The sequence below is a fragment of the Syzygium oleosum genome, unplaced genomic scaffold, assembly GCF_021117445.2.
Source record: "Syzygium oleosum isolate NSW1041296 unplaced genomic scaffold, Sole_v2.1 Sole_v2.32, whole genome shotgun sequence".
NCBI classification, from domain to species: Eukaryota; Viridiplantae; Streptophyta; class Magnoliopsida; order Myrtales; family Myrtaceae; genus Syzygium; species Syzygium oleosum.
In genome coordinates this window covers 3,013,771-3,030,318 of record NW_026607516.1, presented here as the reverse complement: position 1 = coordinate 3,030,318, position 16,548 = coordinate 3,013,771, and the positions used below count along the sequence as shown (strand labels likewise).

Genomic DNA, 16,548 nt, shown 5'->3' with positions numbered 1-16,548 from the left:
TCAAAGGAGAGGGCTTTGCTACGTACTATCTGAACTCGAAGATCTAAGCCCAATGCCTTTTGGCCCAGCTGAGTAAATTAGATTCAATCAGTTATTAGATTCAAAAACTAAAAGTATATAAAGAGAAAACAAATTAGTCAATTACGTAAATTGAATTTGGCATATATCCCAGTCCAATTTGAAATGGAATGAAAATCCAAAGTTATGCTATGCGTCGGAAATCTTGAATAAGCCGGTCCTCTCTTTGAGGCACTTAACTTTACTTTTATGATTGGCACGTGGCAAGCCACGTGGTATAATTGTGTACACATGGCCCATATTTGATCAACCGACATTAATTTAGTGATTTTTCAGCGAAATTGCTGTTTCTTGGAGACTAAATGTTTTCAAGAACGGGATGAAGGCCAACAAATCATGTTAGGAGAGAACAAATAAGTGGAGGATTTTGACAAGTCGTGGTAAAAGAGATTCTACTTCATTTATTGAAACTAATACAATTTGATATCAAATTTCTTATCTAATTTCAAATCGTGTACAAACACGTATCGTGATATGTTAACATACATATGCTCACGTGAAGTGCGGGACATGTAAATAGTTTAATATAATGCCTCCCCATCCCTCCAAAAGCAACACACGACACGGCGTTACCTGGCGCGGCCGCACGGGTACTTCAGTGCTCACATCATTTCAAGAGCTATACAAAACAGCGGGTCGGGGTAAGGTTGAATTTACTTTTAACGTTTGTCATCAGCGTTGGGTTATACCGACCTAAATGAATGTGATCTAGGAGGCATCGCATCAACCTAATAGAGTTTGAAGTTAAAAACAAGAGAGCTCCAAGTAGACCAAAAGGACTTGATCAAGAGAGAGAGAGAGAGAGAGAGAGAGAGAGAGAGAGAGAGAGAGAGAGAATGGAATTTAAGCTGGCGAGACATACAGGAAGATACTCTCCTACTTGTCATTTATAATGAGGTCGAAATGAAATGTTAATGGTGGGTACAGCAGAAGATTCTTCATTCACGAAGCAATAGATCAGATCCCTCGAGAGGATGTTACAACTCAAACAGTTTTGCTTGTTTGTACATATCTATCACTACGACACGCTATGATCAGAAAAGAATGGCTATGAGTACATCTAACCCAATTAGGCACATCAGGTACCAGAAGGATGCGGGATTTACAGCCCAAAAAAAGAACGAAGTAAGAAAAAGAACCTCGCATGCAAAATTCAGATCGATGCATCCTTCTGGGGAGAAAAAAATATCAACAAATCAAGGGCATATACCTAATAAAAGAATTTTCGCTATAAACCTGGTTTGATCGACTTGATCATAGAGACTTCTTGACAACCATTGTCGAGTTTGAAGTTTCTGTTTCCTCAGGTGGAGGCTTCACATACTTCCCTATCACTTTTTGATGCTGCCGCTTCTTCATCCTGCCGAGCTTTTCCTTACTCAGTTGCCTTCTCTTCTCTTTCTGCCGATGTCTTTGGTTCCTCTCTCTTTCATATACACCCTGCCACAAGACTTCCCCTGTCAAAGGCCACAACCACCTTCTCGTGGGTTTGTCGGAATCGTATTCCTCGGCGTAGTCTTCATCCATACTCTTCAGTGTGTCGTATGAGAACCATTTTACCCACATTTGCCCTCTTCGGTCCTGCAACCTGTGCTGTTCCTGCATGACACCGGTCTCTGGATCCAGGTATACCATTCTCCTGGCACTGTGGTACGCCCAAACGTTCACAAGTAGCTCCAGCACTCTCGAATAGCAATGCTTGTCCTGCAAGAGATGCATCCATGACATGGTTCCTCTTACTGTACCATCAAAGTGAAACTAGCCAGATGCTTTAGAACATACAGACACTGTGTTCTAATTTTCCCAAACTTATACAAACTACAGATTGTGTATACTTCCAGTGATTCATCCATCTCAAATTCATGAAGTTTATTTGTGCATCATTGGCAGGACTCCATTTTCAAAAGATTTGTGGCAGCCCAATTATGCAATAATAGGATCCTGATATTGAAACGGCGGTTTTTGGAGCCAGGATGTGCTTAAAAATGGAGGCTGAGTTGATAAGACCAATCATAGCCTCCAGCATGTAGCATGATAAGTTATAAGCATGGCATTAGAGTTTACTCAATGAAAGCCCTAATTGAAGATTTAAATGGCAAATTCCAAGAGAAGCAATTTACTTTGGACAAACTCAGATAACAGCATCCTGTCCGATGATGCTCATCATACATCTGTTCATCCATTGCGTCAACAAACATCCTGCGCAAGGAACGATTCACTCTACTTTAGCACATGCTTACTACAAACAACGCTGTTGACTGGGCCTTGATTAATTAGCCTATGACCGTACCTCGAGAACATCACAAATTCCAGGAAAGACCTAGTTGGCAATGCCCAGCTCTTCATGACGGACCATGTATCACCATCTACAGGCATAGGGGGTAAAGCATCCAAATCATGTTTTAAGCCATACATCCTCTTAAGAGCCACAGAGAAGGCATACCTTCAATAATCCACCCAGTTAAGAAAATCAGCAACAGAGAGAGAGACAAAAACAGAGACCACAATAAACACCAAGTGATGTTTTAAGACTAACTTGCAGTTTCCAGCATTAATCGAGTCACAGAAGGACCAAAAGTCCTGCTGCAATGGATTTCTTGGGTCCTGGTCCATCCGCACCCAAAAGTAAAATGTGTCCCCATGCTTACGTGTGTGGATAGCATCCAACAATGCTCTTTCAGCAACACCAGACAGGGATGCCTGTTTAAACCCCATGTTAAAATGCATCTGAACAGGCAAATGCATTATCTGAAGTCACACCCTTTTCCGAACATAGATTCAACAAAATCAGTCTGAAAAGTGGAAGTACGAATGCATCTGGAGGTTAATATGTTTCGCCTATTTCTGTCTTTTCTTAGACAGCTGGAATGAGGTCTCTTTAACCAAAGGCCATGGAAATCAAATTTAGGCTCTTTAAACCCAACGAATAGCCAATTATCACCCAAGGAATATTTTTACACCCAATTTTCCTACTTTCACTTTTGAATTTACAGACATAGGAGACATGGGTCAGACCTGCTTGACCTTGTCTAAAAGCAAGTAAACTTCTCTTCATGGACCTTTACTCATCATATTCAAGCATAGACACAGCATTTCATGCAATTGGCATTACTAAGTTAGCTAGAACTTTGTCCACTATATGTCTTGACTGGCTGATGTTTGCCATCTAATAATACTTTAAATTTTTAATAATTTTGACAATTACCAAACAACAGTCTCTTGAAGTTCTAGGCATTGACTCGACACAGTGATGCAGTAAGGTCAGAGATTTGTGTTGAATGCCACTACAACTGGCTATTTTCACACAGAGAGCTACAGATAACCACTTATCAAGATTGTATTAGAGTTTTCAGGTGTAGAATGGAGCTCAAATATATACCTTCCTCGCTGTTGCCCTCCAACATTGGAAGCCTATCCAAGCATTCTTGTGTAAGCGATCAATTCTGTTTGCAATTGCGAAATAGGCCCCAAAGTCACCCAACGCATCTCGGTAATATGGATTATTAAGAAGTGGAAGCCGAGAAGGTGCATCAATATCACCAGCTCCAGGTCTTCGACCTTTGGTTGACTGCAATCACCAGGTAAAGCATCAAATTCAAGGAATTCAGTACTTCACGCTTATGCTCAAAATTAAAATACTATTGGCATGCTTAATATGGATTATTAAGAAGTGGAAGCCGAGAAGGTGCATCAATATCACCAGCTCCAGGTCTTCGACCTTTGGTTGATTGCAATCACCAGGTAAAGCATCAAATTCAAGGAATCCGGTACTTCACGCTTATGCTCAAAATTAAAATACTATTGGCATGCAACAACAACACCTTGACCAGGGTGTTTTGGTGTTCCGAAAATTCTAAGCTCTAGATAATGTAAATGGAGCTCTCTCCCCTATGGTTCATATGATTTGCAATTTCTAGAAGCCTCAACACCAATTACTTTTTACAGCTAAAGTTCTTCCTCAGCAAAAAACAGATCAAAAGATAAACCAAAGATTAGAACCATACACATATAAACTGAAATCTGATCAAATAATCTCAGTGAACCACAGTAGTTCAAAAACACCGGACAAATGGACTAGCACTGCAATCATCTTCTTACAGCATACCTTTAGGATGTAAAGTATGTCTTTCCCTTCGGATATGTGCTAACATGAAAACATCAAAAAGCTGTTTTCAGCTCATAACTTCAGTTTGGAAAGTGTGCCTTGTTTTCCTGAAACCATTTTTAAAGTGTTCGGAAGCGCATTGTTTCAAATATTTTCATTCCCACATGGAAATTAAAACGGAAATTTTTCAAGAATTCCCAGGAACCAAATGGGGCTCATAGTCAGCCAACATGAGAAGAAACTGATTAAGTTTAACCATAAACTCTGATATGAGTACATGATAATATAAGAATTTTAACATACATAAGGCATCTCACCAGTCCAATCCCACGATAGATTGAAGAAACATGCAGAAAGGGCCAGACTCCTTCTCCCAAGTAAGGTTCATAGATACCAAGGGGCTGACCAGTTCTTTCAAGCTCCCGTTCATCCCTTTCATGCAGATCATTTTTTAACCTATCAGCCTTTTTGGCACTCTTATATACTTCTTCCCATGTTCCATGAGGTTGATCACTTCTATCTTTTAGCTGCATCGAATTATAAGCAACAAATGAACTTTGACAAGAAAGTGAGAATTGAACACATCAAACTGTTTAATATTATTACCTCCTGCTCCTCCCTTCTCTTTCTAGTAGCAGCCACCTCTATATACTTTTCTTCCTCCCATATGCTATATGAAAATGTATCATCAACAGCTTTAATTGGGCTGGAACTCTCCTTTTGAGTATGGTTCCATCGCTCCTCAACCTTGTCCAGAAAAAGGTCACTCCGCAAAATTCTCTTCTGATAAATCGGTCTCGGGATGGTTTCGAATAAATCCCAGTGCCACTCTTGCTTGTTTTTAAGAGATAATTCAGAAACATCCTTTGGAGGGGCAACTTCAGATGGGAGCTTTAGAACTACTTGAAGTAATGATGCATACCCTTCAACAGTTTCTGATACCATGAGGTCCCTACCAGTAGTCTTTCCTCTTGCAGCAATATTATGAGCCAGAGGTGACACTTTTCCTTTTGGGGCAACATGCCTTACGATTTTTGACAATATCTTCACATTGTCCTTTGGGAAAAGATAGCCATTGACCCCATCATCAATCTAACCATCATCAGCAATATATCAGTACATAGCTCAATGAAAATGCTCTCAAGATAGAGGATGGTAGTAGAAATTTTGAATCTTCATAGAATGATAAGAAGCTGATTGCACTTTGTCCCAAATGCTCCATGACTAATGTAATAGTCCATCACATGAGCACCACATGACAATGTTGTCCCAAACACTCCCTGGCTAAATTAATAGTCCCAATCCACAAATAAGCACCACATGACAATGCTGACCCAGATTTCATCATTCGATTTAAAATGGACTAACACCATTCATTAGATGGTTCCATTGTAGACTCATTAATAAGGAACCATGGCAGTTAATTATGCTTTTGGCCTCTACTTAGTTGAGAAAGAGTATGAACAATCAAGAAAATAGCAATATGCAAGTAAGATGCTAGTTTTATCTTCTCCCAAGACAAAGAGGTCAAACAACATGAATAAGGAACTACGACCACAGGAAGAGGGTGCAGTTTGGCTAGGTCAATGCGTCCCCGACTGAATGAGGGCATGCTGTGAAAGGAATTTGGAGAGCCACTCAATTGACTGAAATATGATGCATATACTCCCTTAATGGTACATTGTCTGTGTATCATCCACAAATTACATGCACACAGGATACTTTTGATGGTTGGCTTGCATTATGGGAAACCAAAAGTTAGAAGCGTACGTATTTTTTAATAACGGCAAGCTCAGGAGCTATGATTGGCCTCCCATAGCACATTGCTTTCACTAGAATTTCTGGAAAAGACTCTTCCTCAAGAAAAGAACCATATATCACAAGATCAGCTATGCTCAAGACAGTGTCAGCATCCTGGTCAACAGTCTTGTACTCCACAATTCCGCTCGGATATCTCAGATTATGCGCAATGGCCTAAAGAATAAAACAATATAATCAATTTACACAATCGAAGGTAAGAAGAGCCTCTCTAACTGCAAGAGATGTAATATTATACCTCCACAGCCACGCTGTAATTGCCAAGTGAACCACTTAGAATAATGATTTTAAGATGGGAAGTGGAATCCCTATCTGTTGGGAAATCAGCTAAAAGTGGTAATATAGACTCTAAAATTAGTGCATGTTCCAGCCACAAACCCTTGTACAAAAATCGACTTCCAACAATTGCAATCACAATATCTTTAGGTTCAAGACCCAAATTGTCTTGCATGTTGTCTTTGTATGATGCCATCATAGTGTTTGTTTCCCATGCTTCAGCTGGAGAACCAGGAATAACTACAAAGTTTCCACTGTCAAATGCAGAGAAGATCATCTGTCCATTGAAAAAAAGACGAAAATTAAAACAACTTCAGATAAAGGGCATCAGTACTTGGAAGACAACAACCAAAGCAGAAAATAGGAAGTTTTTGTCATTTCACTTGCAGTATCCAAAATTTTTTAAGCTTCATCTACTTACAGTCTTCAGTAGAAACTTAATATTACTTCCCAGTTCAAAAAGGAGGTAAACAAATGGACAAAAGAAAAGGAAAAAGAGAAGAATCAGTTTGATGAAGAAACTTGAGCTGAGTCCTGTCATATTAGTTTGATTTCAGCCAAGCAGTTATTGATTGGTGCACTTTCATTTTCAGATACTCCTTACATTACGCGATGAGACTCAATAACTGTCACTAGATCAAAAGGAGTATTTGATATTTGAACTTACTGGCTGCACATAGTTTGAGAAGACAACAGCAGTGGCACGATTGAGTGTCTTTTTCCAATGATTTGCAAGCTCTATCTGCCCATGTGAATTGTACTGTTTTAAGCGAATAGCTAGTGCTGCATCATGGATGGTCCATATGAGAGGCAAAGACTTGAAAGGCTCCTGCAGAAAACTGCAAAAAGTGAAATCATTCATCTTCATTGAGTAAGGACGAGCCTAATGCAAGGGCAATCCAAGGCATCAATGCATATCACAAGCCACGCTTAAGTCGATGAACCCTAAGTCAACTCCTCATGAAGCTCACCGGGGCGATCTGCTTAAATAGGCAAAAGGAACCATAAATGCAAAATTCCAGATCCTACAGTCCTTGCAATCCATAACTTACTTCAGATAGGCCAAGAACATCAAACAGAGCATCTCTAGCCCCAAATCGAGCCTCACCAAGAGGCATAATTAACTGTGAAAGAAATCGATAGAATACTTCAGGAAGTCAAATAAATAGTTGGCAGAATGACAGCCAAATGAACCTATTCTCGGTCCTTGGCCTATGAACAATAACTCCTCTTTCCTTGCCAAATTCTTGACTATGACTGACGCGATGTAGAACAAGCACTTTCATTTTCAAGAGATACAACAACGAAGCATGGGAACCAAAAAAAAAAGTAAGCATGGAAGCAACAAAGTTCTTGATGTACTAGGCCTACACAAAAGACTTAGGAGTCAATATAATAGCAAAACTGACTGCTTCAATGAGATGAATGTGTCTAGCATCTTATCTGTTGAAATGCACAACTGCATCCCTTTGACAGCTAAATATTAAAAAAACTAAAGACAGACGGTCGTTCATAATTTATTTACCGATTGAGAAGTAACAGACAAAAATAGGAAAAGCTTACCAGGTAGATATATCTGTAGCTTCAAGAGAATTAATGATTATGCCATTGAAGCTGCAGAAAAGTACACATAAGTGAGGTAGGATGAAGACCAAAAGGATGAAATCACAGGAACTGTAGAGTTTACAGCCATAAATTCACATCCAATTGTCAAATGAAAGACTGTATCAACTTCATAACCACAGTAAGCAAAGTTAGAAACAGTGAGGATGAGTTGAGGTAATAACGCCTTTTCTTTTGTAATATAAATATCCTTCCCAACAAAGTTATGTTTTCTACGATCTTCTCCACCCTCCATGTGGCTCAAGAGAACCCGGAGTGCATTTCAGTAAAGTTATGGTGAAAAGCATAGTCCTTTGATACAAAATAAAGAGATAGCTTCAAACTTCGAGCAAAAGAATTCAGACCTCTCGCTCCACCCGCGCCCCCCCCCCCCCAAAAAAAAAGAACAAAAATATAAAAAGAACCCACTGTGAAGGAACATACAGATAACTATATCAACAACTGACAAGTGCATTAATTGTGCAGAAAGCAGAAGTCCTACTTAAATAAATAGAGCAGTAAGGAAGATGAATAGGAACAGATGACCTGAAAAAGCAAGATACTGAATAAGAAGGACAAAAGATAATGGCATGAAAAGTCATACTTTAACCAATCAACAAAGAAGTCTGCCTTGTCACAATTCTGAATAATTGTAACGGAAGCTCCTAAGCTTTTCCAGACATCACGCACTGGACCATCTTCAAGCGAAAATACCTGTTTAAGTTCGACTTATTGGTTATTCATGGTTCAACAAAGAAAATTATAGGACATAACTCGGTTGCAAAAAGTAATGCTGAAGACTGAATAGAACACTGTGTCTAGACACTTTACAAAAACCCCTGATCCCTACAACAACCTCTTATTCAGCAGGACCAAGTTTGGGAATAGAAAAAGACAAATAGTTATGCATCTTCTTCGGCAGCTAGTTGTTCAGCAGCATGAAAAATGATCAAGTGTAGACACTTCAATCCGCTCGCCATATAAATTTCATCCGCTCAGTAATATTTAATGTCCCACATCATGCCTCATGCAAATTTCCGATATCCTGGGATTAGGAGAAGTACAGAACTTAACAGTAGGAAACACCAAGAATTAACTGCATTCTTCACAGAGACTATACGAGTATAGGAAAAATGATGGCAATCTAGTACTTCTCTACCTAGTTACCCAAATATAAACATTATGGCATCGATAAGATGATAGCATATGAATATCGGTCGTCAGAACCTGAAATTCATAACCAATCTCTTGGAGGGCAGCTGCAACAGTCACCATCAGTAGCTTCTCCGGATCAGCCACAAGATCACCAAAAACCTTCGCGACAGAATGAGAACACCAAATCAGAACATGGCAATAGCATGGCCGGAGAAGAAATCACAACTTGGCAGTATACAATTTCCAGGATACTCAACCGTGACTCAACGGCAGGCAATATTGCAACCTCCAGCACGTCGGATTTCGACATAGATAACAGAAAAAAGAAAAAAGAAAAAAAAAGAGCCATGTAGAAGCTAAAGTGTACAGTCATACTGACCAGCGCAAGCTGGGGTTTAAGGTGTCCAAAGCGACGTAGAGTCACATTATGATGGTACGACTGGTTCAACACACTGGCCTCCCTGCGAAATCTCTCAAAAACCTTTGGAGTCCCGAATCCGAAGTCCTTCCCGAAATCTAGGCCGCCTGCCTCCTTCAAGTGCGCCAAATCGCCGTCGTACATCTCCTTCCGTTTGGACGGCGCCAGCGATTTGTCCATGGGCAGGAACATCTGGAACATGACCCCGATGCAGAGGAAGGCGGCCACCGCGCACATCCACTTGTGGAAATCTAGCTTCGTCACGAGCAGGAACCGCGAGAGCCTCGATCTAGCTCGCGCCCCGGCGGACGACGACGACGACGACTGCGCGCGGGGGAGAGGCTCCCTCTTCGCTGGGAGGCTGGCCTCCAGCGAACCCATCCGGGAGCCGGGAATCAAAACATCGGCGCGGCTCCTCGGAATCGATTTGAAGCAGCAGCCGAAGCAGCGAAAAGGAGCAACCAAAGCAGCGTCGGCGGCGGCGGCGGCGATTTGCGGGAGCGTGGATGTGGCGAGGCGGAGCGAGCTGGGGAGAGCGACTCAGTGAAGATGCTTGTGAGCTCAGTAATGGATGGAGGGAGAGAGAGATGGAGATTTTGATAGGACGCAGTTGACGCGGGGTTATTTATAGCTGGCGGAATCGTCAGGACGAGGTAAAAACGAAACAGAAGCGACTTGGGAGTTGATGATGATCATGCTTCTTTTGTTGCTGAAAATTACGGGAAAAGAAAAGCATTTTTTCCCGGTGATTTAGTATTCCTTGTTTATAGGGAGGCTGCACTAATCTACGGCCCCCTATTAATAAGGTAGATATTGTTAATCCTACTTAATTTTTATTAATCTTTTCGTATATCTTTTAGTAAAATGGATAATTATATTTTTCTTTCTCCTTATTTCGTATTCCTTATTTATAGGGAGGCTGCACTAATTTATGGCGCCCTATTAATTAGGTATGTATTATTGATCCTAATTAATTTATACTAAGCCTTTTTGTATACCTTTTTTTGTAAAATGGAAAAGCGTCGGATATATATGCACAACGTAATTATATTTTTCTTTCCAGTGATTTCGTATTCCTTGTTTATAGGGAGGCTGCACTAATTTACGGCGCTCTCTTAATTAGGTAGATATTATCGATCCTAATTAATTTTTATGGTCTTTTCATGTACCTTTTTTGTAAAATAGATAAGCATCGGATATATATGAATCCGTTTCATTTTCGATTGGAACGCGTTGGTCAAAATAATTATTAATTGATATGGCCATGCTAAACTTAAACATACCTTGCGTACCACACGACGGGATTATGGTTTTAAAAAATTGATCACGAGAATATTTTTCGTGCCTTTCAAATATAAAATAAGACTTCTTAATAATAAGACGATTCAAGTAATGCCCCTCTTTCAGAGCAGAATTTAACCTTTTTTTTGTAATTAGGAGTGCCTTCTGGAATATTTATGATTGAAAGTCCACCGCCCCACTCCTGATTTTATTTTTTATTTTTTATAAATTAGATAGAATTGGAGAGACCACTGCTTATGGAAGGAGCACACACCATGCTGATGCTGCCGAGATAGAGTTTGTTTAAACAATATATATTATTTAAAAAAAATTTGTATCTTAGTTTTATATCTGACAGGACGGACAACTGGATTTGTAGAGAGACATGTGGATGGATAATTTCGCTATAATACTATAGTGCTTCTTCTGTTTTTTAAACCCATTTTGTTATGTCGCTCGCCCACCGTGATTTGTCAGCTTTAACCAAGGAGGCGAGGGCAGAATCAACAATTAAATTAACAAAAAGACCGATCAAAAGAATTAATTAATCACGATGAAATGACCCGGGCCGACTTCTTTCGTTTTCATTACCCAGAGAAGGGTCTTTTGTCCGTTTTTTTAGTTTTTCAAATTCACCAACGATTTCGATTTTCCCAGTGCTTTTTTTTGTCCTATTTATTGCCTGTCATTGTTGACCGACACTTGAGGGGGGGCAATTTTGGATATTCATTCGACGTTTGTTTTTGGGATGTTTTGTCAATTAGGATACGGTCGTGCGATTTCTACCGGGAGTCTTCTTTTTTCAAAAAAACACAAAGAAAATTCTTTGCTTGTTGCAGAATCAACGCGGAAAAAAAGCTGTTTAGGATTTTTTTTTTTCTTAATAAAGCAAGCACCATAACTTAAGCCAATCCAATCAGATAATTTAATGCTGACCAAAAAAAAAAAATCATATAATTTAAAAAAAAATTGGACAATTTAAATTAAGTGACAATTCTTAATTTGTGAGATTAACATCACAAAAAAATAAATAACAAATAATTATAAATTATTATTTGATCCACTCATTCAAGAATTTGCAGCTCATAACGTGCTGTTATTTTCACATTAACCAAAATATTATTATGCTCGCAAAGCCCATGCTAGTTTCTCTAACCCTTCCGAATCCATAACATGGAGTGCTCTCGGGAGTTCGCCAAGGGAACCCCCATAGATGCTGAGTTGCAACGTAACTCAAAGAAGCTTTTTACATGAGCCAATGGGATCTAACTTTGATTTTTCTTCTTTTATACGATTCGTGATACAAAGAATAAATAAAAACTTTGCCTTGAGATGGGCGAGATCTTAATCTAGGTGAAAATGTAACTAAATGAAACAGAGGCTCTTTGCTCTAACAAGAGCCAGCAGCAACCGCAAAACTGAAACTGGGAGTGTATGAGCTGCAGAATCTGATATATAGTCCTCCGACTTCATCTACCTTGCAATGCCACGGCAGCAGCAACAAACAGCCCCAGGAGTCAGCATTAGAAGGGGTTAATTCGTCGCAGAGCCTCACCTAAAGGAAAAGGTGGTGATGAATTTCTCACAACCTGCCTAGCGGGGACTCATTGGCGTAATCGTCCACCAACCAGAGACCGAAATCATGGAACCGCTTTATCTTTTTCTCGAAACCTGTAATGTAGTTGTTGTGGATTATGACATGCATGCCCTTGGTTTCCTGTACCCATGTCTGGTTCTTGAAATAAAGGCCTCCCGTGGGGAAGGCTTTCTGGGGCAGCAGGTAGAGATCAACCTGCAGATGGAAGAAATATAACCGGTCATAAGTATGACACAAGTATTATGCAAATTGTGTCAGTGCAGCATCTATTTACTTTGCTGGATCTCTATGTAGCAAATCCCTCGACAAATCGTCCTGAATCATAATCGATTGACAGGGCTAGGTGCAGGAAATGCAGGACCGAGTTCTCTACTAAAACTGGTTGACCAGATGATCAAGAATTATCGAAAGCGCATTAAGGAGTTTCTCAAGTTCCATAAACAGGTTGCCATCTGAATCAAGAAAATATCTCAACTCCATGATCAAAACAGATATTTTGAGCAAGATGAGTATATACGATGACAAACGCAAGTGGATGTCAGTGTTAGTCGTGATTTTGCTCTATCATCCAATCATTCATGGCACCAATATACCATGGAATAGTGATGCATTCTCCAAAAGCCAACTAATTGGTTGGCATTAGAACAATCGACATGAGCTGTCCAAATTAGACTCGACAAACCTGTCCAGAGGTTTTCATCAGTGCCCAATTAAAAGCAGGCTGATCATTGGATTTTTTTGATTTTGTCCATGGTTGAGCTTGAAGTTCCTCGATCCACTTCTTCATCACAAGTTTTGCACCAGAAGTGGGGCGCAGGAAGATCATACAGCTACATATGTAAGTCCGACCCTTTTTTCCAGGAGGCGGTAAATCATGAGAATGGTTCAGGGGTTTCACCTGTTCAAAGAAGAAAGAGTATGAATATTAAGAATGAGAACAATGGACCATTCAGACTTTCAGACAGTAAAAACCAGGTACACAGGGTTGATAAGATGGCAGACTGTAAAGCATAACTGCTGTCTAAATAAAGACAGAAATAGGCGAAACATATTAAACTCCAAATGCGCTTTTTCAGAATGTTTTTGTTTAATCTATGTTGGGAAAAGGGCGTGACATAAGATAAAGCAGTTTCTTGGTCAGATGCATTTTAAAATGGGGTTTAAAGAGGCATCCCTGCCTTTTATTGCTGAAAGAGCATTGTTGGATGCTATCGAGACTCGTAAGTATGGGGACATATTTTACTTTTGGGTACGGATGGACCAGGACTGTAGAAATCCATTGCAACAGGACTTTGACTCCATAAATGCTGGAAACTGCAATTAGTCTTAAAACATCACTTGGTGTTTATCGTGCTCTCTGTTTTTGTCACTCTCTATTGCTGATTTTCTTAACTGGGTGGACTATTGAAGGTTTGCCTTGTCTGTGGTTCTTAAGAGGATGTAAGGCTTAAAACATGATTCGGAAAGACACCCCATGATTTGGATGCTCCAGACTATTTGATGGCATGATTCTCATGAATGCTGACAATCACGTTACTAACCACGCAAATTACATCAACTTTCAGAATGAAGACAGACATATTACCGAATGTAGAAACGAAGATCAACGCAACATTCCAGCTGAACAAGCACCGTTACAAATCATTCAATAATGTCTCAATAAATGTGATAAAGAGAAAATATAGCATAATCAAATCGTAACTACAAGAGATTGTTCCTTCACTTCATGTTCTTTTCCCCTTTCTCGGTAGATAGAGTGAAATAGAGCCAACATGTAAAACTTTACTCCACTAAGTATACTATGTATGAGAGAAACACTAATTCCGAGGATTGGAATACTTACAGCAGCCATGTCATCGGTGAAGTAGACATCGTGTTTTCCTTCCAAATAAGGAAATGGATCAGCCAACCAAACCATATCAACATCATTGTACATAACATTATACCCAAGCTCCAAAATGTCTAGCAGATGGCGAGGCCTTCGTGATGTAAAATTGAAGAACCCCTTGTGACATAAAAAAGAAGGAAAAGGGTAGCAAGCTTAGAAAGGCTGTCCATTGAACTCGGAAAATAAACAACCATCTCAAAAAAACAAAAGGGCAATAAACATGAACCGACCAATTGACAGCTACAAACCAGCACATCAGAATACAATGATACTTCCCCCAGGCATTATGACACCTCTACCAAGACCCCTTATGGCTAGGATTATATCAAGCACCTCAGCAGGTAAATGCCAACCGCAACCCGATTAACTTGCAACACAGCATGGGTTTCAGATGACAACAGTAGTACCTAGCATTTCATACTTAGTTGCTCATCTCTAGCAACAAATAAACCACAAATTCCTTGGGTGAAGTCTATAAAGGCCATAATATAATCGCAACAAGGGCAACATCAGTCTCTCTGTTAAACCCACATGAGCATCGACTTAACTCAATTCCCAGAAGAGCCCTAGTATACCTGAGAACCAAACTTATGCGCCGTCTGTGTATCGGGAGCCGGAGGGATCAAAACCGCGTGCCCAGGCCACCTCTCATTAACCTTATAGAGCGTGGCATAGTCCTCGGCGATCACGAGCACCTTCTCGTGGTGCTTTTGCCTGGCGATGCTGATCAGCCAGTTATTGAGGAAGGGCAAGTAAGGCTGGCTCACGGCGCACACGATCACCGTCCCGTTCTTGGCCACGAACGACGCCGCCTGCGCCAGAGTGTAGGCCCGCCACTTGGTGAGCGCCGGCCTCGTGCTCGAGAAAATGCCGTCGTGCATCTCCGACCACGGCATGAAGACGCCGAGGATCACGAGGGCCAACAGGAGGATAAAGAGGCCGGTGCGACCGAAGATCGAAGGGTGCTTCTGAGCGAGCGCCGAGGAGCGAGGGGACGACGGTTCGCGGAAGTAGGAGAGCGTGGATTGGAGGGGTCTCTGGTGCAGGAACGACGACATTGTTCGCGCTTGCGGAGCGAATCGAAGGAGAGCTGAGGAAGGGGAGTGTTCACGGTCGTGGACGAGCGAGCAGACTCGATTCGGCTCGCCGCCGCCGCCGCTATGCCCGGCACGACGGAGACGGGGCGAAACTGACCTCGAATGTCATAAGCTGCGGGGGACTCTCGGAGCGGCTGAACATCGGAGACTCTCCGACGGATCGCGAGAGCTTCGGATTAGGTCGAACGTCGACGAGAATGGCGAATTGAGGTCGAGAGACGAATCGATCTTTCGAGGGTGAATGGAGCGACCGCACGCTTAGATGCACAGCTTCAATGGGAAACACAGTCGGATCTGAAATATGGTGGCCTCTTTTCTTTTTCTTTTTTAATTTCTTTTTGCGGCCGACACGTGCGACTGCTTCTTGTTCCTTTTTTTCCCCCCTTTTGCCAATTTATCCTTTGAATTCTTCGTTCTACTAAAATTTGTATCGATTAACATGTGAATCGCAACTTAATGAACCAAATTTGCTTCGATTTATCATTCACCACGCCTCATGATCGGAGGGCCGTGATCGTGAAATATGACATCTTAAAATCCGGCCACACGTTTTGGATGAGTTGGGTGTGTAGGAAAATTCTTGATGAGTATGACCCAATTATATCCTTAGTCTAACTTTTAACGGGATAGTATTTTCGATCAATCTTGGTCACAAATTAGGTGTATGATGTTAAAATAAATTGCGATGGTGCATTTTCAGAGGAAGATTGAAAAGTTACTGTGGGGTCTGAGATTGATAAACTCATCGATGGAGTGTCCAAGATTGTTAAAGCTGATTGTGCTATTTTGGCAGAGGCCCTAGCTGCAAAGGAGGGGAAATTAGCTAGAACTAGGAGTTTGGGAGAAATGTGAGCAGGAGATTGATTCCAAGAGGGTTCCTGATGCACTTGTGAAAGAGCTAGCTGGAGTGCCATGGAAGATTGCACCTCTTACTCAAAGATATGAAGATGTTCAGCAGAGAAACGGAAAGGGTTAGAGTTGCTTTAGTAAGAAGAAGTGGTTATGATGTTGCTAATTGGGTCGCTGCTCTGTCTAGGACAGGAAAAGTTTCTTTAGATTGGGTTAACAATCCTCCTCCACCTTTGTGTAACACGTTGAAGGAGGACCTGAAAAGCTTTCCTCCTTAATGAAGAAGAGCTTTCGGTGTTGTAAATTCTTGTTTCAGCAGTGGAAGTGATCTGATGTTGTCGTTTGGTCTAAAAAAAACACGTGCTTTGTCATTGTAAATCACCT

The 16,548-nt window shown here is 40.9% G+C and overlaps 2 protein-coding genes across 5 annotated transcripts; both read right to left on the bottom strand.

Annotated features, from left to right (window-relative positions):
* Positions 1-982: 982 nt before the first annotated feature.
* On the bottom strand, positions 983-10,049 carry LOC115687053 (uncharacterized). Of its 4 annotated transcripts, none has more exons than XM_056304536.1 (14): positions 9,414-10,047; positions 9,107-9,193; positions 8,484-8,593; positions 7,841-7,891; positions 6,945-7,116; positions 6,240-6,554; positions 5,954-6,157; positions 4,790-5,275; positions 4,501-4,710; positions 3,458-3,646; positions 2,615-2,805; positions 2,369-2,521; positions 2,199-2,277; positions 983-1,782 (listed from the first exon to the last, which is right to left on the bottom strand). In XM_056304536.1, exons 1-14 carry the CDS (start codon positions 9,831-9,833, stop codon positions 1,333-1,335), a joined length of 3,117 nt encoding a protein of 1,038 aa, XP_056160511.1. In that variant the 5' UTR covers positions 9,834-10,047; the 3' UTR covers positions 983-1,332. The 4 variants fall into 4 exon arrangements, with proteins under 4 accessions (XP_056160511.1, XP_030468385.2, XP_056160513.1 ...); XM_030612525.2 differs by having other exon boundaries at positions 2,615-2,778; XM_056304538.1 differs by lacking the exon at positions 8,484-8,593 and having other exon boundaries at positions 9,414-9,476.
* A 1,935-nt stretch (positions 10,050-11,984) lies between these two features.
* On the bottom strand, positions 11,985-15,608 carry LOC115687054 (UDP-D-xylose:L-fucose alpha-1,3-D-xylosyltransferase MGP4). The gene is made up of 4 exons (XM_030612526.2): positions 14,794-15,608; positions 14,174-14,335; positions 13,013-13,228; positions 11,985-12,525 (listed from the first exon to the last, which is right to left on the bottom strand). Exons 1-4 carry the CDS (start codon positions 15,274-15,276, stop codon positions 12,316-12,318), a joined length of 1,071 nt encoding a protein of 356 aa, XP_030468386.1. The 5' UTR covers positions 15,277-15,608; the 3' UTR covers positions 11,985-12,315.
* Positions 15,609-16,548: the final 940 nt, after the last annotated feature.

What these genes read in the sequence shown, in the direction of transcription:
- LOC115687053 (XM_056304536.1), bottom strand. Translation starts at nt 9,833, where the DNA reads ATGGGTTCGCTGGAGGCCAGCCTCCCAGCGAAGAGGGAGCCTCTCCCC. An exon ending in ATTAATGCTGGAAACTGCAA is followed by an intron (nt 2,522 to 2,614) that starts GTTAGTCTTAAA and finishes GGATTATTGAAG; the next exon opens with GTATGCCTTCTCTGTGGCTC. An exon ending in GTTATCTGAGTTTGTCCAAA is followed by an intron (nt 1,783 to 2,198) that starts GTAAATTGCTTC and finishes CATCTCTTGCAG; the next exon opens with GACAAGCATTGCTATTCGAG.
- LOC115687054 (XM_030612526.2), bottom strand. Translation starts at nt 15,276, where the DNA reads ATGTCGTCGTTCCTGCACCAGAGACCCCTCCAATCCACGCTCTCCTAC. An exon ending in CGCATAAGTTTGGTTCTCAG is followed by an intron (nt 14,336 to 14,793) that starts GTATACTAGGGC and finishes TTATGTCACAAG; the next exon opens with GGGTTCTTCAATTTTACATC. An exon ending in TCACCGATGACATGGCTGCT is followed by an intron (nt 13,229 to 14,173) that starts GTAAGTATTCCA and finishes TTCTTTGAACAG; the next exon opens with GTGAAACCCCTGAACCATTC.